Source organism: Streptopelia decaocto, assembly GCF_964273445.1.
Source record: "Streptopelia decaocto genome assembly, chromosome: 9".
Classification (NCBI taxonomy): domain Eukaryota; kingdom Metazoa; phylum Chordata; class Aves; order Columbiformes; family Columbidae; genus Streptopelia; species Streptopelia decaocto.
In genome coordinates, this window is record NC_138664.1 from 9,407,391 (window position 1) to 9,434,582 (window position 27,192).

The 27,192-nt window shown below is 43.2% G+C and overlaps 1 protein-coding gene and 1 long non-coding RNA gene across 4 annotated transcripts in view; one reads left to right on the plus strand and one right to left on the minus strand.

Annotated features, from left to right (window-relative positions):
* Positions 1-21,885, minus strand: part of IGF1R (insulin like growth factor 1 receptor) — a 167,783-nt gene extending 145,898 nt beyond the window's left edge. The window contains exon 1 of one of the 3 annotated variants that reach the window (XM_082060537.1): positions 21,019-21,885. In XM_082060537.1, the coding sequence (XP_081916663.1) occupies positions 21,019-21,112 (94 nt within the window). In that variant the 5' untranslated portion in view covers positions 21,113-21,885. Of the gene's footprint in view, positions 1-21,009 lie in introns of all 3 variants that reach the window. The other 2 variants (XM_082060536.1, XM_082060535.1) reach the window with 2 other exon arrangements.
* A 367-nt stretch (positions 21,886-22,252) lies between these two features.
* On the plus strand, positions 22,253-24,514 carry LOC309443535. The gene is made up of 2 exons (XR_014184812.1): positions 22,253-22,327; positions 22,698-24,514. It is a non-coding gene; the product is annotated as an uncharacterized lncRNA (long non-coding RNA).
* Positions 24,515-27,192: the final 2,678 nt, after the last annotated feature.

Consider the following 27,192-nt stretch of genomic DNA (forward strand, 5'->3'; position numbering starts at 1 on the left):
TAGATCTCTTCCCAGGGAAGCCAGCTTCTGTATTACCTCTTGGGATGTCAGAACCGGTAACAAGCAGGGAACTACATTTACACGACTTGATTCAAGCTGCCTGCCTAACCACTGAACTACTCCTCTTCATCAAATACGCTACATAAACATTTACCAAGATTTTCTGAAGTTACATCTCTCTGCATGGGAGGGTGGAGAGAACAGATAAAAGGCACCTCACAATCCATAAAATATCAACCATTTTAGCTTTTGTTAAGCAAGTCCATAATTGAATTTCAACTGCTGCAGTTCTAGCACTAGCACAACGCTGCCATCGTTGGTTTGCAGAACATGAAAGGGAATACTCAAACCCAAACAAAAAACAACTGTTTCTATTTGAATCCAAGTCTGGAGAACATTCTTGTTTACACATCTAAGGCCTGGGAAGAGGGCTTGGGGTTTTTCTTCATTTAATTAAAAGTTTAGCTTTGGAGGACAAAGCTAGACCACTGTGATCTTCTAAACACTCAAGGGACTGGAGATTATATTGCAATGTAGCTTGACATTTCTGACAAATCTAGTCTATCACCATTAATTTACCTTGTGTCACTCATCACTCCTAACAACCTCTTACAGATCTCTTCCAGATATGGAAGGAAAAAGTGGTGTCACAAGAGGCCAATCAAATTTGGCCCAAACACCTGAAAAAGTGACTGGATTTCTCTCCTCCACACATGTTCTCTTCACCTCCCATAGCCTTTAGAAAAATACACACATCCTACTTTAATTTTCTCTTTTACCACTCCACTAACTATATATTGCCAATCCAAGGGCCAGTATTACCAAGCTGACCAGAACAAAACATTCACAAAAATAACACACAGAAGGGCTACAACCCACATCACAAACTCAAACTGGCTCTGCCTTTTTGCTCTTGCAATTTCAGCTGTCAGTGGCTCAAGATATCTCTGGCATTGCTGCTTTCCATGAACTTCCTCCAACTTCCCCATAAGTTTACACAAAAAAAATGTTCAGAATAAATCACATTTCCGTCCCTCATCTCACTTGCTTTCTCTCTGCCAACATTCTACTTTGAATGTCAACAGGAACAGCAGCTTAGCAAAAAGGGAGCCAACAAAATGAACAGGATCCCTTTAATAATATTGATTGATGCCTTCTCTACACAGCTCACCACAGCGAGTGGGTCCAGATTTAGCCCAGCTCACGTGAAAGCATCCTCATGACAAAGTCATCCCCAAATGAATCCTCTCTCACCAACACTGAACTGACCCACATCTGTTACCTCCTTCCCCACTGCTGCAATAGCATAACACGAGCCAGCAGCTCAGTTGCCGTGGATTACTGCTCATCCTCATGTGTACGCAGGGCAAAAACAGAGGAAGGTATTGTGGAGCCACTAACATCCAAGTGGCCAAGTTTGCGTGATCACCCCAGAACCCCTGGCTATCAAACCAAGTAAAAATAGCACCAAACTTTTCCCTCTGACCTGCAGTGCCCAGGTTATGGACAACTGAAGAGTAAGAAAAAAGGACAAAAAGCTAACAGAAAGATCAAACCTACAGTAAACTCTTCACCCATTAACACCCAGTATGTGTCAAATGTTGAAAAGTCATTGTTTGAGCTTATGGTTAGAGCTGAAGGCTTGGACCTCTGGCCAGATGTTCCCGTGTATTTACAAGGAACTGAAAGGCTAATTGAAGCACCAGCTGAATGCATCCCCAGAACAGAACCATAAACGACGCTTCAACACTTCAGTCACACTGAAGTTTACCAGCTTAGGAGAAAACTGCCAACATCAAACAAAGAAAAAATGCAGAAGAAAGCAAGTAATGCTGAAATCACTGAAGATGAGCTCCATCTTCACAGGAAAAAAGACAGATTTCAAATGTCTGCACTCTTTCCTACCCTGCAGAATCACTTTCCTGACAGCACCACAAAATAGGAGCAATGCCATTCTATACAAAATACCTAACACAGAAGTAAGTAGGTGGTGTGTTGTGATCAATAACTATGAGAGGAAAGCATTTTTTAACTGTGATAATAATGTTTAAGTTCTATGCCAGTAGCTTCAGTCTAATGCCTGCTGAAGCAAAAATGGAAAGCTGAAATTACAAGCTGTTTATAACATTGAATTTATGGTTCAGAATCTGTGATGACAACAGAGCTTAAGAGAAATTGTCTCTCCTGGGGACTGTTCTTCTCCACCTTTAAAAAAAAATAGTTGTGTGCACTATTTTATTTATTTATTTTTAAAACAGTTGTCTACACATCCAAGTGACTCAGCAACTGGCTGACAGAAACCTATGGGATATACGCTTAGGTAGCCGGGACAAGCAGCCAATTCTTCCAGAATGAAAATTCATCATGTGGCTGGGCCCGGCAATTCACATCCAGGGAGACGTCGCTGTGCTTTTAGCCGCCTGCTGAGCTGCCATCCTGCAGTAATCTAGGAAACCTGCCTCTCTTCAGAATTCTGGGGGAATTTTTATTATTATTTTTAAAAATCAGCTGGCCAACCAGGCCAGATCACTTAGGCTTTGTTAGAAGTAAATTGACAAAACAGTATCATAACATCTGACTGCATCCATAACAGTCAGTGAAAGGATTTAATAGAGAGTCATTGGGAAGTTATACTTAGACACACAGAGAAATCAGAAGTCTGATGCAATTACTCTTAACAATATGCAACACATGGCCCTACTATCCTGTGCTAACCATCTCTTATGTGATGAAACACAGAAATCTTACATTCTTTGGCCTTCTGTAGTAATGCTTCTGTTTTAACAAACTGAACTAAGCCTTCCATTAACCCCATATTTGCACCTCAACAGAGATTTAATATCAAGTAAAAAAAATAAAAATAGAAAAAAATCTAATTGCACAAAAGAAAAAGATAGTTTTCTCAAACCTCATTTAACAGAACAGGGAGCCCTCCCATCCCTGCCTTCACAGGCAGCTACGCAGCTTAAAAATCACACAGGTCATGCTGTAACCTGCTTTCTCAAGGCAGTTAAAATGTGACCAACTTGCAATCCCCAAAAAAGGGCTCTAGAAGTATTAAATTACATATATGCAGGTGCTGTGGGGCTTTCCAGTCATGAGCTAACTAGATTGAAAAAAAGAACCTTCCTCTCCAGTACAAGGTAAAACACGTGAGTTGGCAGCAGAGACAAGGTGACAAGTAGTTCAGGTCTTATCAACCAAAAACAGTTGCACCAGAACACAATTTAAGGCAAATATAAACCGAAGTACCTACACTAGTAGGAGTTCTTATGTGAACTCACTTTTCTGGCCAATTGGATGTTTTTGATTTGCTTTTAGTATCACAAACACAGCCCAACCAAGGAAAGTGTCCTTTATACCAGAGCAGCAGCATTCACATGGGGTATTTTTTGTCTCAGAGGAATCACAGCACAAAAACCAGAAAGGAAAAAAAATATATACATAAATACACATGCACCACACAACACCTCAGTGATACCAATCACAGTGAAATGCACATACGTGAGAAGCGACCACATAAAGACAGTTAAGTGTGGAAAACTAGAGCCCTTTTAGGCACAGTCAACCACCCCAACTCCACGGTTTTCACTTTTCTGAAGACAAAGAAAAGCTTCCAGTGCTCAGTATAGGATTTTTAACACATCTATGCAGATCTTCTGTTCAGCAATTAATTGGTTGTGGGGTTTTTTCAGCTGTTCTACAGTGAAACATATGAGAACTAAGGCAAAGGAAGAATCTAATCTCCACTGCAACAGACGTGCCGCTACAGCCACCCCAAAGAGTTCTTCTGCCTGTAGTTAAGATTTACGTGCCTAAACATTAAAGTCACAATGACCAAACAGCTCCTGCCAACATAAACTGCACCTACAGGGCAGGTGTTCGATGGCATAACTAGGCTGGGTAACAGTGGCACATATGCATTTAAACACAGCTATACTGCAAAGCTTTCAACTAAGTCTAATCTGAGAAAGAAATACATAAATTAACAGACCAGAGGGATGGCGGCGGGGGAAAAGCGCATAGGTAAAAAGGATCTGAACAGGTACAAAACCCCTCTTTTCCAACTGCTAGATTAAAGGCAAAATCCTCTGGAGAGCAGAGCTGATACAGGCCCCAGCCTGGCCTTACCTGTCTGACAGTTCCACTGGCCTCTCGTTGCTGTTGTGAAAGAAAACCACGGTATTTGTGCAAGGCTAGTTGGTTCCATGTTAAGAAAACATATCTGAGCGGACTGTGCTTTGCCTTACCGCATGCCAGCTTCACTCAACCTCAGATTCAGACACCAGGCCTTCGCTTCCTTATTTCCTCCACAGTTAACCAGCAATTTAGGACACAAAGTCCTGAACTCATGAACTGCTCCCAGATCTGTGGAAGGTCACACAGTCTTTAATAGAGAATTTTCTAGTTCGGTTTGGAAGATGCAGGCACCCAAAAAAGACAACTTGTGCAGGATAAGGAAAAAAAGAATTAAAAAAAACCCAAAGAAAATCCGAAGTAACACAGAGGTCAGTGTTCCTCCTTAAAACGCAGCGCATGGAAGAGACTCTACTTAAAGAAGTTTATGATGGGAGGGACGAAAACCAAGAATTAAAGAAGAGAGATACTCATAAGTAATCTTTGTTTTGGTGTGAAAATATACACAGCCACTGTGGAGGAGGTGAGGTGAGCAAGAGACAAGAATGGTCTTTGTGGAGACTATTAACTTATTAAAATGTTGTAATGAAAAGAGAGTCAGTAGTGAACTCGCAGAACAAGTGAGCTCCAGTCATCAGCCAGTCCAAAGGATGACACTTTATCTGAAAGGAAAGGCTGGCCAAAGGAAGTAAGGAAGGAGATATCCATCAAAGAATGAAGAGCAGGTCTGAGCACAGACCCAGCAGCAGGATCCCACCGAAACTTGAAAAATGAAATGTAAAACATCAGACTTGGTAATCCTGCTGCCAAGGTGCTATTCACCACATGACGATCAATGTTACAATACACACAGAGATATGTGTTTTTATCTCAACCTCTATTTGACCCAGTGGGAGCTATAGACACTTTCTCACACTAATTCACGTTCTTCAAAGAAAGTCGAGATGGAAAAAAAAAAGGTGTTGGAAGCATTTCAGGTTCTGTGTCCTTTCAATTCATTTCCATTTAATGGTACCAAAACCATCTTAAGATAGTTCAGAACCAATCTGAAGCAAAATAGTTGAGGATCACAAGAGGTTTCGTTCACGCAATAAACCAAACCCTGGTTGTGCTGTCAGTCCTTTCAAGTCATCGCCCTTCCTTCATTGCATCAAAAGCAAAGCATCTTTTAAAAATTCCTCTGAAAGGCCTGAACAAGTGCCTAAACTTGCAAGATCTATTCTCTATAGCCTTGAGCAAGAGTGACAGGAAATAAAATTTTCTCCTCAATGGCTGCTTTTATGTCTAAAAAAAAAAAAAAAAAAAAAAGGCAATCAGTACTAGACCTTTTACAAATTTGGAAGCTGCAGAGAAGGAAACAAAGAAGGAGGGGAAGGCAATGGAGAGAGGAAGAACAGGTTTGATTTTCAGACAATCAACTTGAAGAATCCTTACTTCAGTGAACTGGTAAATAAGCAATTTCAGATGTTTTAAACATCTTGTGTTACCCTCTGAAACATAACCAAGCTCAAGGGAAAAGGGTTAATTATATCCCTTGTGCTCCACAGTATTTCAGAAGGCTACGCATTATGCTCCTCTGAAGGGCAAGTTGTTCTTTTATTTATTGTTTAAAATACAATCATAAACACAAAGTGTCCAACACTAATGTAGCCATTACCAGTTTCACTACAACAGAGAAATATGGCGCTGCAGGTTTTCTGCTGCTATAAAGAATCTTAACCTATTCTGTTTCTCTGACTTTTTTTTCCCCTCTCACTCTTCTCCGATACAGATCACAAAACCACCTCAGATATCTGACACACAAGAGAACATCCTGCTGATGAAGAAAAAACAAGAGCACATTACTCGAGAGGATACAAAGCACCACTTCCTAACACATTCTACTTCATCAGCACAACGGGCTTCTTGTCTTTTCAAAGGGAAACTGGTCACATTGATTTTTTTTCCAAAACACAAGTATTATAAAAACATCATGCATTTAATTGGTTTAACGAAGTGCTTTTGTACTGGGGCATATCAACATAGATGCTACAGACAAGGTAGAAGGTATCAAGGTGTGGCTTTAAGTAGTTGAAGATTCTCTACAAGAAACAGTTTTGAGAACTGCCCTGATCACCAATAAATCACTAATAAAACTCTTCTGTGGCTCCTGTAACCCTAAGACCAAGACACGTCTTTTAAGTGTGGCAGCCCTTACTTCTGAATTCACAGCACCCTGAAGAAACATCACACTGCTTTGAAAACTCATGTCGTTTCCACGCTTCACCAAATTTCAACCATGCAACTCAGTGCTCTGTGTTTGCTCAACTTCTTCTAGAGGAAAATAAAGTTATTTACACCCTCACAGAGCAACTTATTTCTGTAGTTGTTTCCCTTGCAAAAGCCAAACCAACTGAATCAGCTTTTCTGAACATAAAAACCACACACCTAGCCTGTCAAGAAGCCTCGAAGACTTTTTTACTGTTTTGTTTACAAATGCGAAAACCAAGCTGTTCTCAGGCAGAAAGATCAAACTCGCTCTTTTCCCCCTTCTCAGTTTTCTACAGTCCTAAATATGGCATCATTGGGAAAGGCTTGCACACACTTTCCAAGGAAAAAGTGTATTTCTCCTTCTAGTTCTTTACTTCTTTTAGCACAGCATATCGGTGCGTACATCCACGACCAGTTTCAACAGTTCAAAGACCATCTGAATAGTCATAAGACAGAACACAGATTGTTATTTTGCCTTCTGAATTACCACTTCAAAAAAACAACCTTTAAAATCAGAATTTTGTGATAGATGCAACAAACAGAGGAGAACAGACAGCCTTACCTCACACCTCCTCTTATTCCTCCAGGGAACTAAACTAAGTCGTCTCTTCCTAAAGTGATACTTCAAGGCTTCTTTATAGCTTGTTTCCAAATATAACTCAGAACAGTATATATACTCCTTTTAATTTCTTCCAACAAATCTCCTTTCAGCAGAATTTACTCTCACATATGCAATGCGGGCAGAGTCTAGTAATGTAACTTCATAGTTCCAAACAAAAAAAACAAAACCCTGAAGTTTTTCTAACAGTGAGTTCTACGGGGAGGCGAAAGAAAAGCTTTAAATCTTACCTGCACATTACCACAATGTTCATATTTACTGTCAAAAAATTTAATATTAAGGTTCCGTCAGTAGCCACTTAAGAAACCTCTTCCCCCCACCTTGCTGAAGAGCATGTTTCAGTGCCCAGATCATCATTATTTCCAGGTAATTCAGCTGGCCAGACCATCCACTCTCTTCCAAGCCCCCCAGCTCAGACACACACCTGTTCTCACTGCAGACATTTTTACAGAACACCCAGGGCAGCACCGAATTACTTTAGACAGAGTCACTTCCACATTCCACCCTCAAACTCCCCTCCAAGAAGTCATCAGTCACTCTTGGCTTTCACACTCCAGTAATTTTGGAATCAACAGGAAACAGAGATCAATTGTGATTTTACTAACTCAATAATGACTCATCACTCAACTCCCTTTAGCCTTCAAATTCAGCTGCGAAGAGACACGATAGCAAGGCCAAATTAAAAATAGCAAATCTGGCTTGCACACAATTAACACTCACTCATCCATCAGATTTGCCGTGGATTGCAACATATTCAGGCATTTTAAGAAATCATCACATTATGACCATCTTTCTTATCTCTCTGTCAGATTCTAAATGCAGTTACAATTTGGCTTTCTTTGCTTAGCCAGAAGAACAATCAATAAATAACATTTATTATATAAACCCACTGTACCGCATTCTATAACATCCATCACTCATTTTGAACATGCCTAAATAAGTTAACTGTCTACCAGTGCCCCCAGCTAGTGCCAACAAATCCTCCATTCTTTATATTGTGAGAATACTCTCAAATCATTAGATTTCTTTCTGCTCACATAACCTCCAAGCCAAAAAAACCAAACCACATTTGCATGAAATGAGAAGTCAATAAAAACAATTATTTCATTTACAAAAATAGAAAATCATTTTATATAAACCACTTGAATGCATTCTTCTAAAAATAAACTTAATTACAAATCTCACATGAAATTGTAACAGCATATATTAGGGCAAATGCCTACTGTAATTTAAATAGAACAAAAAAAGTAAGCATATAATTTACACCAAAAAAAAACAGTTTGGACTGGTGAATTTACTCTTCAGTGCTCTCTTGGAGCCACCCTTCGTTGAAACGCTAAGACAGCTTTTACACTCAACAGCTCCTTACCGACACTCGAATGGTGCAGTTCAGCAAGCAATTAATTCCAAATTAAAAAGGGCTCCTGCACAGAAACCTGTGAAACAGTCAGTGGGCAAGATCTATTAGCTCTAAACTTTTAAGAAACAACAATAAACTATTTTTTTCTGTTGATATTTACTTTTAAATCATGCCTGTTCATCACGCGTGAAGTTTTAATTGTCTCAAAATTCAGATCTTCTGCATTTCAATTAAAAATCCATTTTCCATCCAAATAAGGAGATTACATAAATGAGAAGTAATATACCAGAAAATACATCATATTATATCATATATAAATTAAGGATCTGAGAAAATGTATCTAAGAAATCTAATTATTTACATGAATGAGGAGAAATGGCAAATGCTGTTCACTGGCAAAAAATCCTGTATTTTCCAGAAAGGTTGTATTTGGGAATGTGTTGTAACAGCTGTCAGCCAATAAAAAAAATCCAGCTAAAAATATGCAAAATGAGATTAAAACTGCGTATTTAAAGCAAGTTCTTTCTGAATGCTGTTTTAAGTCATGAAAATCACTCACACCTCACCTCAATTAAAAAAAAAATATATATAATTACTAGTAGCACTCTGAGGCCTTCATACTAAGGAAGAAATAAGCTTTGATGGACAAATCGGAACAAAATTCATGACATTTCCACTGGAAGGTTACAAAGCTATTAATACATAGAGTTGTGGAAGCATGAGAACAGGGAATAGCTGCACATTTCTGTCAGTGCAGGCGCTCCCGGAGAATGAAGAGAAGTGCAGACCAAGCAGGCCGCACCACAGCCCGTCCTCGCAGGGAGGCCGCACCACACCATCACAGAATGGTTGGGGTTGAAGGGACCTCTGGAGATCATCTTGTCTAACCCACCTTCTAGAGCAGGTTCACCAGAGCAGATCGCACAGGAATGTGTCCAGGAGAGTTTTGAACATCTCCAGAGAAGGAGACTCCACACCTGCTCTGGGCAGCCGCTTCCAGGGCTCTGGCACCTCAAAGTAAAGAAGTTTCTCCTCATGTTCAGATGGAACCTCCTGTGCTTCAGTCTGTGCCCGTTGCCCCTCACCCTGTTGTTGGGCACCACTGAAAGGAGTCTGGTCCATCTTCTTGACACCCACCCTGACATATTTATAAACATCTATGAGATCCCTCTCAGCTTCTCTTCTCCAGGCTGAACAGACCCAGCTATCTGTCTCTCCTCATAAGAAAGATGCTCCAGACCCCTAATCATCTTCATAACTCTGACTCCCTTCCCTGTCCTTCTCAAACTGGGAGCCCAGAACTGGACACAGGACTCCAGATGTGGCCTCACTGGGGCAGAGTAGAGGAGGAGGACAACCTTCCTCATCCTGCTGGTCACACTTTTCCTAATGCACCCCAAGTATCATTGGTCTTCTTGGCCACAAGGTCACATTGTTGACTCGTGGTCAACTGGCTGTCAAGCAGAACTCCCAGGTATTTCTCTGTAGTGTTGCTTTCCAGCAGGTCAACCCCAACTTGTACTGGTGCCTGGGGTTAATCCTCCCCAGGTGCAGGACCCTACACTTGCCCCTGTTAAACCTCCTCAGGTTCTTCTCTGCCCAGTCCTCCAGCCAACCATGCTCAAACAACCTCAATTTTTGTTTCATTCTAACTGCATGTGACATCAGGTAATCTTAACAGTCACCTGTGGAGACATGGGCTTTATTTTTCATGTAACACACCATCTCCTTATCAGCCAGCTGATTCCAAACACCTTATCCTTCTGCTAAGAATACAGCCTTGGAATGCCTGACACTGCACAGCTTCCCAGGGAAAGTGCCTTCACCTGGATGACACAGCCCCACGACCATCTGACACGAACATTTTAAAAACTACGCCTTTTAACCACCCTCAAGGACGGCATTGCTCTGTGTGTTAAAGTGAGGAGGAAATACAAACACCCAGAGGAGGAATGCGACTTCTTCCCAACCCTTGCATACTGACAGCTTCTGAAGCACGACACGCGATCACTCCCTATTTTAGCATGCATGACTACAAATGTTGTTGCTCACAAAATATTATCCAGTCCCTTTTAGAAATCCAGTCACAGTATTTAACTTCAGGCTTTTCTACCCAACCAGGGGACAGATAAGAGGTGAATGGACTGATAACAACATCTTGCTATGCTTTATTTGCTGTTCATTAAAAAAAAAATAATAATAATAAAAAAAGAGAGAGAGAGACCCTTGCTCTTAATTTATACTTGTCAAATCAATATTTAAACAAAACCAAATCTGGAAAGAAAAACAAACGTGAACACAACTGTGCAGCACTACGATACATCATCTGATTCCCACATTCCGATTCTCTTGCCCTCAAAGACTGCAATGTATTGCGGACAAATTTAGAGCCACTGATATCAACTAGAAAAACACCAAGAAAATCCTCAGACAACGTTGGCTTAGGCAGTGGCATGTGTAATTCTTGTCTTCACACTATCGCTTTCTTTCATGAAAAATACTGGAAGTATCTCTTTGCCAGGTTAACCAACTCTGACTTCAATCTCGCTGACATTTCTCAAGTATAGCTGAATAATTCCATTCATATGCAAATTGTACAATAAGCAGCACTTGCAGAGACTCCCTCAGAGATGAGCATTTACTCTGTCCAAGTCTGATCTGCAGTGGCGTACCTGAAATGAAACGAGGCCCAAAAGGTACAACCCAACAACTTGCAAAAGGCCTATTTTCAACCTTGATGTTGTTTTTTCTTTTACTTTGTGGGGTATTTTTAAATATTAAAGAGATGAAAGAATTGAGAAGTGAGATTGCATCTGTTACCATCACGATTTAACCACAGTCCATGTATTTATACAGTGGAATGTCCAAAATAACACTACATCTGTTAAGATGACAGTATTTTTCCATGGGCCGTGCTGTGTTCTATGAGAGTTACTCCAAAGCCATTGTTTTTGAAGTGCTGATGGTGATCCACCCCAAATTCTTTTTGTAATCTCCATCAAATGTGTTGAATTGTAAAGCTCTTGTTCCTCAGTTATGGCTTGGGAACAACAAAACCCTAACGCATCTCATCAGTGGGCATTTGGCATTAAAGCCTTACAGCTAATGCAACATGTTTATTTAAACAATGAACTACCAGAAGAGATACACAAAACACAAACCACATAAAAACAGATGTCCTTTTCACATGTGTTTCTGCTGAAGTCCAGAACCACTGCCACATACACACTCAAACGTATTTCTCTGTCTGTGCCTTATTTCTGTAGGATAGCAACTGAACCAACTTGAAAGGACTTTTGTTCATTCACTGGTAATGCTGGTCACATAATAGAACCACAAGCTCAAACTTTTAAAAGGGACTCTCATAACCTAATTTAAGTATTAAATGCACACTACATGCCTCTTGATGAGACACAATATAAATGAAAATAATTGTCCATGTAATCAGCCTACTCAAATGTGACAAAGATACACATTTTTATTAGCATACACACACAAAAAGGAAACAGATGAACAAACCATCAGAACCTTCAGTCACTCCTAGACAGGACCCAGGCAGGTTCAAGTGACAGTCTCAAACCAAAACAAGTCTCAAGTTTGGAACAAGAAATGTGCTCTTCTTGAACCCTGTTTCTGCTCTTTTGTACAGTGACAACTGCACAGGCTCAATCTCCATCGCTGGTGCAGCTACTGGAAGAGCTGCAAGGGTCTACCAACATAACTTAGTGAAACAAAACCTCCATATCCAAGGTAAATGAACAACAGGACTACCAGACCCTTCGACTTTTGGAATTCTCCTCCACACACAAATGACCATACGTCCAACTGGTTTGCAACTTTCCTTCCCCTAGTCTTGGTATCTCTCAGGTCTGAGGAAGAGAAGCAAAGCACAAAAAATAACTTATATGCATCTCTTCACACAGTCAGATGTTCGTTCTCCCTGTACTTCCCAGGAGGTGTGCCATTTGCAAGGGACCAAGAAAATGAACATCCATCTCAGAAGAAGAAAAAAGAAAAAAAAACAAACACTTCAGTGTTTGAAAGAAGATGTTAACTGCGATCAAACTGCAATCAATACAGAACCACAAGCTGCTTCCACCTGCTGGGGATACAGAACCACCAGAGAGAAGCAGCAGCTAAAAATCCTGTTTTGACAGCCAGACATCGCTGCAATTCCAGTGGAATCCCCTCCATCCCAGTGGGCCTGTGAACTGTTAACACAGTTTGTGCCACCATCATGTTACATGTCTCCCTTAGCACTGATTCTCAGCTAAAAGAAAGGTAGAGCCACCTGAAAGCTTAACAAGACCAATCCACACTATTTAAGTCCATCAGTATTTTGGAGAACAAACAAAATCCCCAGTGGGATACATGAAATTTGACTAGAAAAGACAACAGTAACAATTTAACTACACATCAGAACCCTCAGGAGAAAGCAACAGAAACACCGCAATAAAAGTGATTTTTGCACTGGCAAAGGGCACAGGGAATAGGACAAACAAGGTATTTCCACTGCAATTTCAACTCTAACACTGAAGCCAAAAGATCAGCTGGGCAGCGCAAATACAGGCTTGTTCTTCAGGGCACTGCCAGTGTCTTCACTCCTCCCACAGGGTGTCCCCCATGTGCTTTCAGGCTTTTTCAAGGTACATGCTACTGTCACACAGAAGGACCAAGGGGAGGTGACCTGAGTGGCAGGGAAGCAAAACGTACTATTTGTAGAAGGACAGAATGCAGAGATGACTCTAAACTGAAGCCAATGCAAATAATGAGGAAACCACCCTGGTGAGATCCAGGGATAAAGCCCTTCTGAAGTCCAAGCCAACTCTCTTTTAAAAGTTTGGTTACAGACTGTTTCCAGGAGCAGTTGTCACCAGACCTCGCTCCAAAATGCTGTGCCCATTTGATTAAGACTTAAGATTTGAACTATCCATCCCTACAAGACGACCTTACACTTACAGAAAAACTTCCGATTATTTTTGAGGGCTGCTCTATCATGCATAATTTTATTATTTTTTTCTACACAAGAAGCTACTTCAGGAGCTTTCTTCTCAAATATAATGAGCTGCCTGTTTACAAAGCCAGGAAAACCAGCACTGTGTAAGTTTATGTTTGGGGAAGCTGTTTTTGCATCCAAGAGATCTGGAATTCACTTTCCCCACTAATAACCTCTTCCAAACCCAATAGTTCAGCTCTTGCAAAATTTACCTGTGCATACGTATCAGGAAGACTTCTCAAGCCAGTACCAGCAAACCAGATACAGTGTCCCCCCTAAGTATAAGGGAAACCTCCCACCAGCTTGCAAAAACTCCTTTTACAAACCCACAGCAACACTAATGGGAGTAAATAGAACAATGTGACGCTCTCCTAACCTTACCAACACACAGCTACCAGCAAGATCCTTTCAACTGCTGTGCTCAGAGAAGTTTCAGCCCGTAAATACTCGCCACGTTTCAGCAGAGATGTGTACATAACTAAATAGAACCTGGGCACCTTAGTCCTCCCTGCCACTGCATCTCATCTGTCTTAAATAAACTGCCACTGTAACACAATTTGAAGATAATGATGTACTCCGTTCTTGAGAATCACACATTCAGCTGCAGCTACCTGCTGTACTCCAGTAGTAACAAATGGAAGAGGTACTTCAAAGAGCACATTATCCCAGCTCTAATTTATGCATGCTCCCTCTTACCATCAAGCCATTTATTTTAAACCTGTCAAATATACTTGTAATGTAGCATCATGAATAATTTAAAAAGTAATCTGTATAAACCAAGTTTATAAACTTAACAGCAGGTACAGTACCCTTCATTCAAGCAGTCTGCACTCTGATAAAGTACAAGGGATCTTTGACTACTTCAGCATGGATTCACGACATCATTTTTTTCCTGCCTCCAATCAAACCCTCCACTGTTTGAACAGTACTGTATAAGTAGCTGACGTAAATAAGCAGTGTATTGATTCATCAACTGCTCATACTGAAGGAAAAAACAAAGCTCCTGGAAACAAACAGTAAAAATGACCCACCACCCATTCAACGGCAGGGAAAAAAAAAAACGGAAAAAAAACCCACCCACACAAAGTTTGACTCCATCATTAAGAACTCAAATATTCTCTGTGTTTCCCTGATGCCACATTCTGACACTTCTCCCCTCCATCGGGAGAAGAGATGCTCAGCAAAGAGCTCAAAAAAAACCTCCACCTGTTTAGAGAAAGTGTTGTGATCAGGGTTGATGCTCGCACTTCCAAGTAAACAGCACTATCTTTACAGCGCGTAATGGCACCAATAAGAGGTTTGCAGATAACACTCGGACTGGTCACAGAGCTATTTCAATGACACGTCCCTCGCTGGCAACACAGAGCAAACAACTCATTAGGTCATTGGACTTGCCCAAAACACACATCTGCACAAACTAAGCACTCGCAAAAGCAGTACACATACCTATTTTATATACCGTTACAGTAAAGCCCATACGTGTGCAGTTCACCTATTTCCTGCTTGAAAACTTTCTTATTTGTATAACATACACTTTAAATCAACAGCATAGCATAAAGTTCTTAAAGCGCAACCTAGACGGCACTCCAGTGACAATCTTAAAAATAAATATTGCACCAAGTTATTATTAAAATGACTTGGTGTTGCTACAAAAACAGACATTCACTATTCTACAAAAATATTTGCTAAGTGGACTTGTTCCTCCAAAGGAATTATCTCAGTACTTTATTGGGGTGTGAGGTCCCTTCTCACTGGTAGGTCAAAGGCAACAGTCTCCTTGAAAACCTATCTGGGGAGTCACTGAAACACAGAGATGCTTATTTCTCCTCATACTATCAAGTTTACTAAGAAAGCAACAGATTAATAGGAATTGTACACATCCGGATGTAGAAAAAAAATTAAATAAAATTATATTACAGTGAAGCTTATAAGCCATATGCAAATCAATCTGTAAATAAAGAAATAATAATTTTGCTTTTCAACACATTTTAAATAATCTTGTGCCACAACAGCACCTTCTTGAGGATATCAACACTAAAGAAGTTAATTGGTGCCTTGAAAGATCTCCTAAGAGAAATGCTCATATTTAGCATTTGCAGAGGTTAAAAAAGAAAAACTTTCAGTGATAAATGCAGGTTAAACCTTCACAATACACCACCATGCTACAACAGCAGTTCTGCCAGACTGCATCTCCTTCAATAAGGAATAAGCCAAACTATCATCAAACTGATTGAGCAAAAACAAGTCCTTCCTAAAGGAACCAGAGCCTATTTTTGAGTTTGGGAACTCAGTACAGCTCTGTTTGCAGAGCACAGGAATACATGAATGAACACTGTGAGCTGCTAATCTGCTGGTCTTCAAAGTTTGTCTCAGTTCTGAACACAAAAAAAGACAAATATAGTACTGCAGAAATCAGTCCAGATTGTACCTGTCATGACTTGGCTAAGAGAGAAAAAAAAAACAACCCAAAAAACCACATAGAAGACAGGCTGGCTAACAACCGCAAATGTGTCTTCATCAACTACTGTTTGTTGAGCTCGGCTTTTGTACAATAAAAAAAAAAAAAAAATTTAAACTATTCTTTTTAAAGTGGCTTTCATAAACCATAAAAACTAATGCAACTAACCTACACAAAGAAGCTGTCTATACAATTTACAGTGATAGAAAAATTATACATGTCAAATATATCAAAATACTAAAACAGTGTTTCTACCTTTCAAACACATCATCGCATTCCTGAAGTCTTCCTGAACACAGAACTCCTCGAAGCAGCGTGTTCCATCACCACCTAAGCCCAGAAACCCTAAAAGCTCAGCTTGGTCAGAAAGGTCTGAGATAAACTGAAACTACAGATCTGCAACAACTTCAATTACGAGACTCTTGAGACAATTACTCCAACTGCAGCTTTTTTTAAAAATTTACTAACATACACAAGTTTTCTTTAGCAAACTGCAGTTTACCCATTCCTATGTTCCTATGTACACACTCACACACATGAATCAAAAACAGCTGCTACTTGATAACATCCCAAAGTATTTCCAAATGGGAAAGCTTTATACTAAAATCTAAATAGGAATGTATTTAATTCCATAAACCAAAGTTTCAAGAAGTTTTTCAGAAAGTTGCCGTTGCTTCTCAGCTTCTCCTTAGTTTTTCAAGTAAAATACTGCCCATTAAGCTGATTAATTTAACTACAAATAATCTAGAGAAATACTCTAAATTTTTTAAAATAATTATTCAGTACATTTTGTAAGTTATGAGCTTTAGGGTCATTACAGATGATGAGCTAGATAAGTTGTTTTCTGTGTGGGATCATAAAGTTAACATCCAGTGTGAGAAAAACAGGTTTCCTGCATATATTATTTCCTCTCTCACACGAAGTTCAGGAACATAAACAAACTTGTCTACAATGAGACTGCGGTAGCTCACAATTCACACAGATGGAATATACACACAATATAACTAATCGCTTAACAAATCTGCCTCTTTGGTCTCACTCAGTTCACAGTTCCAGTGATCACTGGTAAAATCTACTTCAGAGCAAAAAGAACGAAAATTGGAGAAGAGGAAAAAAAGCTTCAGTTAAACATGAACTGAAATTGTCCTTTAAATCTCATAGTTAACAGCCCTGAAATATATTTTAATTCTAAATGTTAGATGCTCAAAAAAATAAGTTCTCCTCACCAAAGACATTATCCTTCAAGACGGTCTTAGTAAATGCTACTTTAGCAGAAAGTTAAACAGGATTTGAAACAACTTTTCCCAAGGTGACATATACTGATAGAAATTAATTATTTACCAAGGAAGACATATTTTAAAATCATCAAACGGTTATTTCTCAACACTAGATTTGATGTGTATATTTCAAGATGAAAACAATTTCAGTGTCACTGGAGTTGTGCTTTAACTGCACGCCAGAATAAGGTTGAAGAAACAACTGGTCAAGGAAAAGCTGACATAAAAATGAACACAATACTTTATCAGATCTGAATTTCCCTATAAAAGTCAATAAATCACACCTTCTGTTGTACTGAAGTTAAACTAATTGACCTGTCTCCTCACTCTCTGCAACCCCTTCCTTTCCTCACAACATCCTTGAAAACCAAGTTAAATTTCCTTCACTTCTAGCGTAATTCTCTCTCTCAAAGAGTAGGTTCAGCACTGAAACTTCCAACACGCATTTTTCCACACCCACCCCTCTGCTTCCTCACGTTCTCAACGCGTTTTGCCTGATATTAGCCAAGTCTCTACCATTTCCCAACCCCTCCAGTTTCTGAGTCACACAAAGTCTTTGCTCCAGCGCTGGTACAGAAAACGCTTTCAAAGTACAATCTAACGCTATCAAAAAAGTCAAAGTACCGCCTGGCTCACCATGGCTCTCTGAACATTCTCCTCCTCTCCCCTTCCTGGTGAACCCAACTGACACCAATTCCTTAAACGCTCTGGCATTTTCTACTCACAATCTCAATTAGAGAAGGAATTATCCGGCTCCCATTTAACAACATTCACTAACCGCCGGGCGCAATGTGAAAACGCTGATGTGGAAGCGAGGTGTGTGTAATGCTGACAGGTCAGGAGGGTTTTTACTAAGCAACCTGGGAGAGAGATTAGACATGCAGCATGAGCTACTGTTTGTTAACACCAGAAACACAAAATATAACCTGAACAGACAAACAAAAGCTCAGAGCTAACATGAACGGATCCATCAAGCTGTCTATCAGTCTGAAGTACCATCAGACCTAAACCCATGATTTGTATTATGAATGTTTAACCCATTCCCTTCTAGCCATTCCCTTTGTAAATGTACACAGGGGTGGAAATCAAACCCCCATCATGCTCAAGGTAGAAAAGGAAGAAAACACAGAGTTCACGCTTCATCTTAAACGCACCCCTAGGATGAAACAGTCTCCAACAGTTGTAGCTTGATATATCAAATGCCCTGTTACGCCAGCACATACTTTATCTTAATGAAGAGTCTTTTTATTTTTGTGCCATTCTAACAAAATCTCAGGAAACTCTTAGCATTTTTAATGACTGTTTTTGAATCAGAAGTTTCCAATAAAGCTACCTGCATTTTAAAGAGGTTTCTGTCATCCAACCATGAACAGATTTTATATAATTTAGTATTAAAGGGATGGGTCTCTCCCCTCCTGTTGTAACTCCTTTGTATTCCTATTTAGGAATGCCTTGCTTGTTTGACCGAAAATGGAAGTGCCTTTTAGCTATGACACAGTATATATGAAAAACAAATAAAAATTAAGATTAATCTTCCTTCCACTATTGTGGGGAGAGAGAAGAATATGAAGAGATGCAAAACATCTGCTCTGGAGATCATTTTTCCCCCTAACAGCAAAATTCTTTCAGCAATAACTCGTGAAAACAAAGGCTATTAAACTGTAAACTACAAAGACGATCGATTAGAGGCAGTATTCAGCTAAGACAAGTTTTTCAGCATTATCTTCCCGTATTTAAACGCCTAGATCTTCTTCAGAAGATATTTCACTTGGGAGGCTCTTAATTGGGTCATTTTCGCTAAGTGGCAACCGCAAACACTTCAGAGGACTGGAACCTAAAATCCTAACATAATGTTCCTGCTTTGTTTTATTGCCAGAGCTGGACAAGCATTTTTATTTGAAGGTGTTCTGTACCAGGTAAGACAAGAAAAAACCCCACAACTGTAAGCATGTAACCTAGCAGTTTAAGGATACTCCAGACCTCCTCTCCTGTTTTTCCACACTACTCGATCCTTTGCAAGCCCTTCCCTGAACAAGGGCACTGGGGTTTTGTTTTTAAACTTAGAGATTAATCTTCCCTCTCGAAAATAGCTCTAACCAAAAAGTTCAACTCGTAGAAGACAGACTGTGGCTCTCCAGCCCTAACTGGCCCTGCCACTGCAACGCAAAAGCCTAAGTACGGCCTTAATTTGCAAGTAGTTAATTGGCATTCACTAGCTAATGAAACACAGTATTACTCAACATGCATTACAGGCTCCATCCATGCGTTTCTTGCTCACTTTTGGTTTCTGTAGTCAGCCTCATTGCCAGTGCATCCTAAAAAACTTCCCTTTCTCTTCAACCTGAAACTACTACTTGTAGAAAAGCCTTTCTAGCTTCTAAGTTCTTACCCTTTTACAGTTAAAACAGAGAAAACTCATCTCTCCCTCCCTTCTCTCCAACAACAAGTATCTTTTGGAAAATGAGAGGCACACAACAACAGCTCAAGGAGTATCTTGAAAAACACACACAGCGGAAGACATTAAAGCATCAAGATGCAGTAAAGAAACATCCCTGTTTCTACAGACGCAGGAACAGAGGGAGCAGATTTTTAAACGCTTGGGCTCCAAGGCACATTTACCATCTCCCCGGCACTCCAGAAACCAAGGGAAGGCTAATTTCATGCAAGAGATCCTCAATCCAACACGAGCCCGACATACCAGAAAAAAAACAAAACGATCAGCACCGGGGATTAATATGGTGATGATTGCAGCCTAATCAATCGCAGCGCCAGCCATCCCTGCCCCCTTTATTTCCCCCTTGCGACCGAAGTGGGCGGGCGCTGCAAGATAATCACAGGTTGGAAACGCACAAAAACAAAAGTCGAGGGTTTTGCAACTCGCGAGCGAAGGCAGAGGAGAGCGATGGGCAGGGGCCGAGGGCAGGACGGACCCGCACCCCGCGGTGCTGCCAGCGCGGCCGCGCACAATGAACCACGTTTGTCTGGGCGCAGCGCTCGCACACGCGGAGGAAACAGCCCGCACGCTGCCAACTGCACAAACCTTAATGCTGGATGCAACACAGCTGCTTACATTAAAAGAAAAAATAAGAACACACCTTCAAGAATATAGCCCATCCGGCTATCAAGCGTTTTTATTTACGTACAAGAACTAACGACCTAGAAATAAATTTAAAAAAAAAAAAATCATAACAGCAGACTTTGACCTTTAGATTGCGGGATGCCGCCGTAATTCTGCACCCCGAGCAGAAGCGAGTGAAAACCTTTCCTCGGTAGTAAAGCGGCAATAAAAGGCACGGCGCTTGTTTCCAGGAATTCTTGCATACAGCCTCTAAATATTGACAAAGATCAAGCTCTTTCCATGCGGGGAAAGCAAGCATGGCTCTTCCCAGCCTGCAAGTGTTTACTACGCAGCTCGCAGCGCTGGCTGCAGAGGTCTAAACACTGCACCGGGCTCTGGAGGGGATTAGGAGTAGTAGGCGGCTCAGGTGGGGGAAACACAAAGGAGCGAACGGATGGGCATCGCGACCCCCCCCGCCTCCTCCGGGCTGCGGCTCTGCCGAGCCCGTGTGTAAAATACAGACACCCCCCCCTTACCCCCTCCCCTTCCCCGGGGGAAGGAAAGGAGACGTGCAGCCCCGGGTTGTTAAACGTGCTGGAGGAGCAGACGCGTAACAGGAGGAAAAACACGCACATCCCCGCTGGCAGGGGCGAGCCCCGCTCAGCGCGGCGGGAAACGGGGGGCGCCCCTCACACCCCCCCCTCACACACACCCCTCCAGGGAACCCCTCACACCCCCCCCAAACAGCCAACGCCCTCACACCCCCTTCACCCCACACCGGGACCCTCCCCCGCGGTTCCCTAACCCGCCCCGGGGGCCCCTCGCCGACCCCCCAACCCCCGGCCGACACGCACCGTACTCACTTTCCCCATTTGTTGGCCACAGACAAAGTGCGGCGAAGACGAGCAGGAACCCCCAGACGACGGCGAGGGACCCTCCTCCAGCGCCAGACTTCATTCCTCTTTTTTTAATTGGACAAAATCCTCCTTTCCCGAAAAAAAAAAAAAAAAAAAGTCCAAAATTGTTCGCTTTTCTTTTCTCTCCCCGTCCTCTAAAAATAACGAAGGAGGCAAAAGGCAGACGAGACGCGGGGCTGGATAAATAAATCCACGTTGCCTCAAAAAAAAAAAAAACGTAAAAAAACAAGACCCTTCGGGCTGGCAAACCGGAGGGTTTCTGAGGTCCCTGGGTGTTGATCTTCCGGAGCAACCACACCAAAAATACACAGAATCTTCAAGATGTATTAAGGGCAACAACAACAACAAGGCATGAAAGCCCCGGGGCGACGCTGTGTCCGGGGCGGCGGGGCGGGGGGCGCCGCCGTCTCCCCTCAGCGCCGGCTGCAGTGGTACATGGTGCACGGGAGTCGCAAACATGAGGCACATCGGGGCTGGCAGTCTGCATCTTCAACCTCCATTTTCAAACACCGCACACGGAGGCAGCCGAGCACACACAGACACAAAAACCGGGGGGGGTGCGACCCAGACAATCTTATTACAAAACAACAACAGCTCCGCCGTCCCTCCGCGCGGGGACGGGGCTGCCCTGGCGGGATCCCCCCGGTTCCTCTCCCCGCTCAGCGAGGGGAGGCGGGGGGGAAACACCCCACGCACAACCACCACCCACAACAACACCGCCACAAGTCCGGCTGGCTGCAGAGCGCTCGAAATGCGGAATTTGGAGCGAAAATGAATTAAAAAGGCTTCCCCCCTACTCCTCCTCTTCCTCTCCTCGGCGCCGCTGCCACAGGCTCCTTCTCAAAAAAAAAAAAAAAAAAAAGAAAAAAAAATCCAGGACACACACACAAAGCAGCAGCAGCAGCAGCAGGGCGAGCGGAGCGGCTCAGCACCCCGCCTCCTCCCCCCGCAGCTCTCCTCCTCGCATCCCTCCGAGCCGCCTTGCCATCGCGCCGGGGGCGGGGGGGAGGACGACGACGACAACAACAACAAAAACCACCCAGCGAATTTGTAAATCCTTTTTTTTTTTTTTTTTTTTTGCCTCCTCCTCTGGGTGTGCGCGCGCTGCAAACCTTCCCCTCGCGCTGCCCAGCCCGGGGAGGGGGAGGGGGAGCCGGGACGAGGTGTGCGTGTGTGAGCCGGGGGGGCGGCGGGGGGGGACGAGGAAGGCGATCCGGTTTGCTGAAGGTCAAAGCCCAGGAGCTTGTTGCGAAGGGTCTGTAAATTCCTCCGGGAGGGAAGCGGGTGGCGGGGGGAAGGGTCTCGCTGCTGCCGCTCCTCCCGATTAATTCGCCGCTCGCTCGCAGCAGGGTTCGCAGCGCTCTGCCGCCGCGTCTTCCCCCTGCTTCTCCTCCTCCTCCTCCGCGCTGGCTGCCTTCGCACGACGCAGAGCGAGCGCTGGTAAACAAGAGCCCCGGCGTCGCTCCGCCGCGCCCGCCGCCGCTTCTCCGCTCTGCGGCCGCGCGGGGACGGGGCTCGCGCCCGCCCGCTCCCTCCCGCGCGCGCACGCGCCCTCTTCTCGCTCGGGGGCGCGCGCGCTCAAACACGCTCACCCCCCGGCCCCCCGCCCTCCTCTCTCCTCGCAGGCTCCCCGCGCTCAGGCGGCGGCGGCGGCGCGCGCGGAGGCGGCGGCGGGGCGCGAGCGGGCGCGAGGCAAAAGCCGGAGCGGCGCCGCGCGGAGCGGAGCGGGGCGGCTGCACCCCGGGCCGGGCTGTGCTGCTCCCGCCGCTCCGGCGGCCGAGCCGGCGGGATGAAGGGGAAAAAGAAGACGGCGACCGAGCCCTGATGGCCGCAGCGAGCATCCTGCCGGGGGACCGGGCGGGAAAGAACGGCGGGAGAGCCAACGAGCGACCCCCTTCCTAGTGCCGACACCTCTGTGTTCCGCAGGAACGCAAAATTAAAACGGAAGGGACCGAGTCAGGGGGAATGAGAAACGCGTCGCTTTGATTTTCACGTGTTCTGTTTGTTTATTTACTGCGTTCAATTTGGAACAGGCTGACCAGGGATGTTGTGGAGTCTCCTGCTCCGGAGACATTGAAAACCCACCTGGACGCCTTTGTGTGTAACCTCATCTGGGTGTTCCTGCTCCGGCAGGGGGACTGGGCTCGATGATCTTTTGAGGTCCCTTCCAATCCCTGACATTCTGTGATTCTGCTGTCGCGCCTCTGAGTCAAACAGCACGACTATAGCACGCGGCTCTTGGGATGAGGCTTAGGCGGGAGCGAGGGCTGGGACTGCCAAGGCTTGGCTTAGCGGAGGGAGCCAACGTGTGTCCCCCGCCATACCCAGGATCTCCAGTGAATACTCCCAATATTGCCTGTTTTACGCACATTTCTCCACTGTTCGCTAGTCTCCTGCAATGACATTGCGCACCCAGGCCCCAAATGTGGGGAGATGGGATTAGTTGCAGCAGAAGAGGTTTGGGCTTTTCGGGATCGGAAACCGTGGGCCGTGTTCCCGCTGTGTCGCCGAAGCTCGTAGTAGCCATGCTGCACAGCATATGGGTGTCCTGAGTAATCACAGATTTGTTGTAATACTTTGGCATGGGGAGATATCAAAATGATGCTGAAGTAGAAGAAAGCAGACATCTGTGAGCATTAGCTGCGCTCTGGTTCAAAAAAAAAAACCCTACATTAAGAAGTATGCAAATGTCACATTATTAATGCAAATGTCAAAATTAAGTTTTTACATTTAAGCCTGAATTCTTCTTGAACATCTTGTATTACATGAGGCTTCTGTTATGTTACTACATCATTTTATACAACCTTACACCTGTTTTTGTAGCTTCTCTGTCCATTTTTATACCATTTGCCTTGTCAGAATGGTCCAGTAGTGTTGTCTTAGTTACACATTCTCTCTCATACCCCTTAGGAAAGATGAAAAGGCTTTATTCTGCACCACAGAAGTCAGGGTGAAAATCATCACCGAGTACAACAGGCAGAATTGCCAGACAGGCACATGTATCCAGGACTGTGTCAATAATTCAATAATAAGTCAAAACATGGGTGCGTGCCATTTTGGGTGGTGACACAACTCTCTCAAGATTCAGTGCAGGAGAATAAGGCATTTCCGTATGAAACTCTCCTGGACTGCCATGCATCTGTCTACCATCAATTTTATCAACTGTGCACTGGCTCTCAAGGCTGCAGTTAAATTGGACCAGAAAGATCTTTGTGTCCAGTAAATTTTTGCTATTGCTCTGAACAGCTGTGCCTTCTACTAGTGCTGGATACCCAGCAGAACAAGTGTCCTTTCTACGCGTGTTATGGCGTTGATGCAGCATAAATTGTAATGTCTTGTTTACAAATTAATGTATTGTTGTGTAAAGACAGAGCTGAAGTGGGAACTGGGTGCCTTATCATTTATCATTCTGCTGTCATAAAGATCTTTTTTTGTTATGAAATAGTCTTTCTTTCATTACTTTGACGAATAGGGTACATCATGGACAAACGTTGTACGGGATGCCACACAAGAAGAGAACAAAAAGATGCGCTGTGCCCCTAAAAAGCTTACAGTCTCATATAAATAGTCCTATAGGTGTCATAACAGTTGTTTCTGGAATCTGTCAGATTCTTTTAGAAGGAAAATATATATATATATATATATATATATATATATATATATAAAATAGCAACAGCCCATTGTTGAACTGGAGGCATTCACAGTGCTTTCCCTCCTCCTGATCTGCTGGTGTAAAATTCATAATTTGGAATTATTTGGCTGGATTCTGCCAGGAGATCTTTACCTTTTATGCTGTGGAGGTACATAGGAAGAAGCTGTTTTCCTGTGAATGCTGAGGTGCCCACAGCTCAATGCTCTTAAGAGGTTAAGAAGAGAGCTGAGCCCAGTGTTGCGCTTTCCTTACCCTTTCACGTGCTCAGCAGCTTTCAGTGCCAGCCATGCACATATACATGCTCAGCTTCAGTGCACACTTCTAATCAGATTCAGCTCTTGTGTGCTGGCATCTTTCTCCAAGCACGGTCCTGTTATTTTCAGTGGAAATATTTAAGTCAGGATTTTTTCAGCATGTAAAACCACAGCACGGTCATATCTTGGACTATGCAAACCTCAAGCAGGCTGTACTACATGTGCTATGTGCAAAATTAAAGAGTTATAATTTGGACAGATTAAAGCTAGTTTTCATGGTAATGCGCAAAGTGCTTCATGGTGAAATCTATTTCCTTGTCAACACTGTGTGCTCTGCTTTTATCTATAGACCTGCGCAAAGGAGGTTGATACGTATGGTGAGAAGTTTTTATTTACTGAGAACCTAGATCTGGCACCTTATGGTTGAACACCACTCAGATCCTAAAAGCAGCTTGAATACCTCAAGCCTTTCTTTGCATTGCGATGTGATGATGATTATTAGGTGAAGATGTTTTGTTAGAACTTCATCAGAAGAAGGTAAAACTGACTGTATATAAAAATACCCAGCCCCAAAGGGAAATATTTCAGCCAATACATTAGATCAGGTGGTCAAACTATAGGTTGTAGTCTTCCCAGGTCCATCTAAATACATCACAGATGTGTTAGGAAAAGGCTTCCCAAATGATGGCCATTTGCAATTTTTGCTGAGATTTGGGGAAACCATCCCTCCATTTTTTTTCTAACTTGTTGTCAGGTCATTCTCCCACCAGCTTAGACTTCACTTCCACTTTTTGTGCCTGCTGCCTCTTGCCTCAGCTATAAACTAGAGCAGTCACTGTTCTTTTGTTATTGCTTAGTAATTCACAGGGGTCCCGATCCTTGGCAATGTCTCCTACCTAGGGCCACTGATAATGAATAAAACATTTTTAAAATAAGGTATGCACTGTTCAGTGTATATTGTGTGCCTAGATTTGTGCAATCTTTTCCCCTCCTTTCTTTTTGTGCATAAAGTCTAAACTAGGATTTTCATTGGTGTAAGAAATCATTTTATCACGACTCCATCCTCCCCAATGGTACAAAATATCTTTCTTCTCTGTTCCCTTGGTTCTGCAATCATTCCTCCTCTCCATTTGCACTGGGCTTCATGCCTTCTCTTTTTCCACTGCTGGTTTATGGCCTTGAGATAGACAGATGGACAGAAAGAAACGCATGAATGCAGACACACACACACATTTTACCCTCTAGAGTGCGATGCCGAATGCCACCAGCATACCTGTGTCCTGTTTAAAATGCCGCTTAAGTGGAAAATTCAGGAAGTGTGGCAGTGGGGATGAAACAACGCGGTTAAAACAGCCACTGACCCCGGTCTCTCAAAACATATATCTGCCCAAGGCAAATATCCTAATACTCAGCCATATTTTAATTTTAACAGCAGCCTTACCGCTGCTTTCTGGGGCCACCACTGGGGAGAAAGAGGCCTCACTATTTTCCCTGCCTCAATGCTCGTACTCCTCATAGGCTTGACTAGACTTTATTTTGGCTTCTGCAACGCTTTCAGGGCAGACTGACCTCTTTACCAGACGCTAGCTTGTCATAACCTTTAAGCATCTGAACATTTTGTATTACCGGCGTGAGGGAGTCGTTGAGATTTATTCTCCTGCCTTCTCCAGCCGTGTCAGCTCCCAGGACGAAGGTCACGGCCGTGGAGCAGTGCCTGTGTCTGCTCGAGGTGCTGCTTCTTCAAGGTCTCTGCAGCTCCGTGCGTGGCCTTTGCCACGTTCCCAGTGCCAGAGAGCACCCACGGCAGCCGCCTCTTCATCTCCAGGGGCTCCTCAAGTTCCCAGCTCACCTCATGCAGGCTCCGTTCCGGGCTGAACGTTTTTGTTGTAGGTACATGTGGGTAGGTAAGTGAGCTGGATAGGAATTATCATAGAATCATAGAATGGTTTGTGTTGGAAGGGACCCTAAACATAATCTATTTCCAACCCTCTGCCATGGGCAGGGACACCTTCCACTAGACCAGGTTGCTCAAAGCCCCGGCCAGCCCGGCCTTGGACACTTCCAGGGGTGGGGCATCCACAGCTTCTCTGGGCAGCCTGTTCCAGGGCCTCACCACCCTCACAGCAAAGAATTTCTTCTTAATAGCTGATCTAAGTCCACCCTCTTTCAGTTTAAAACCATTACCCCTCGTACTATCACTACACTGCCCAATAA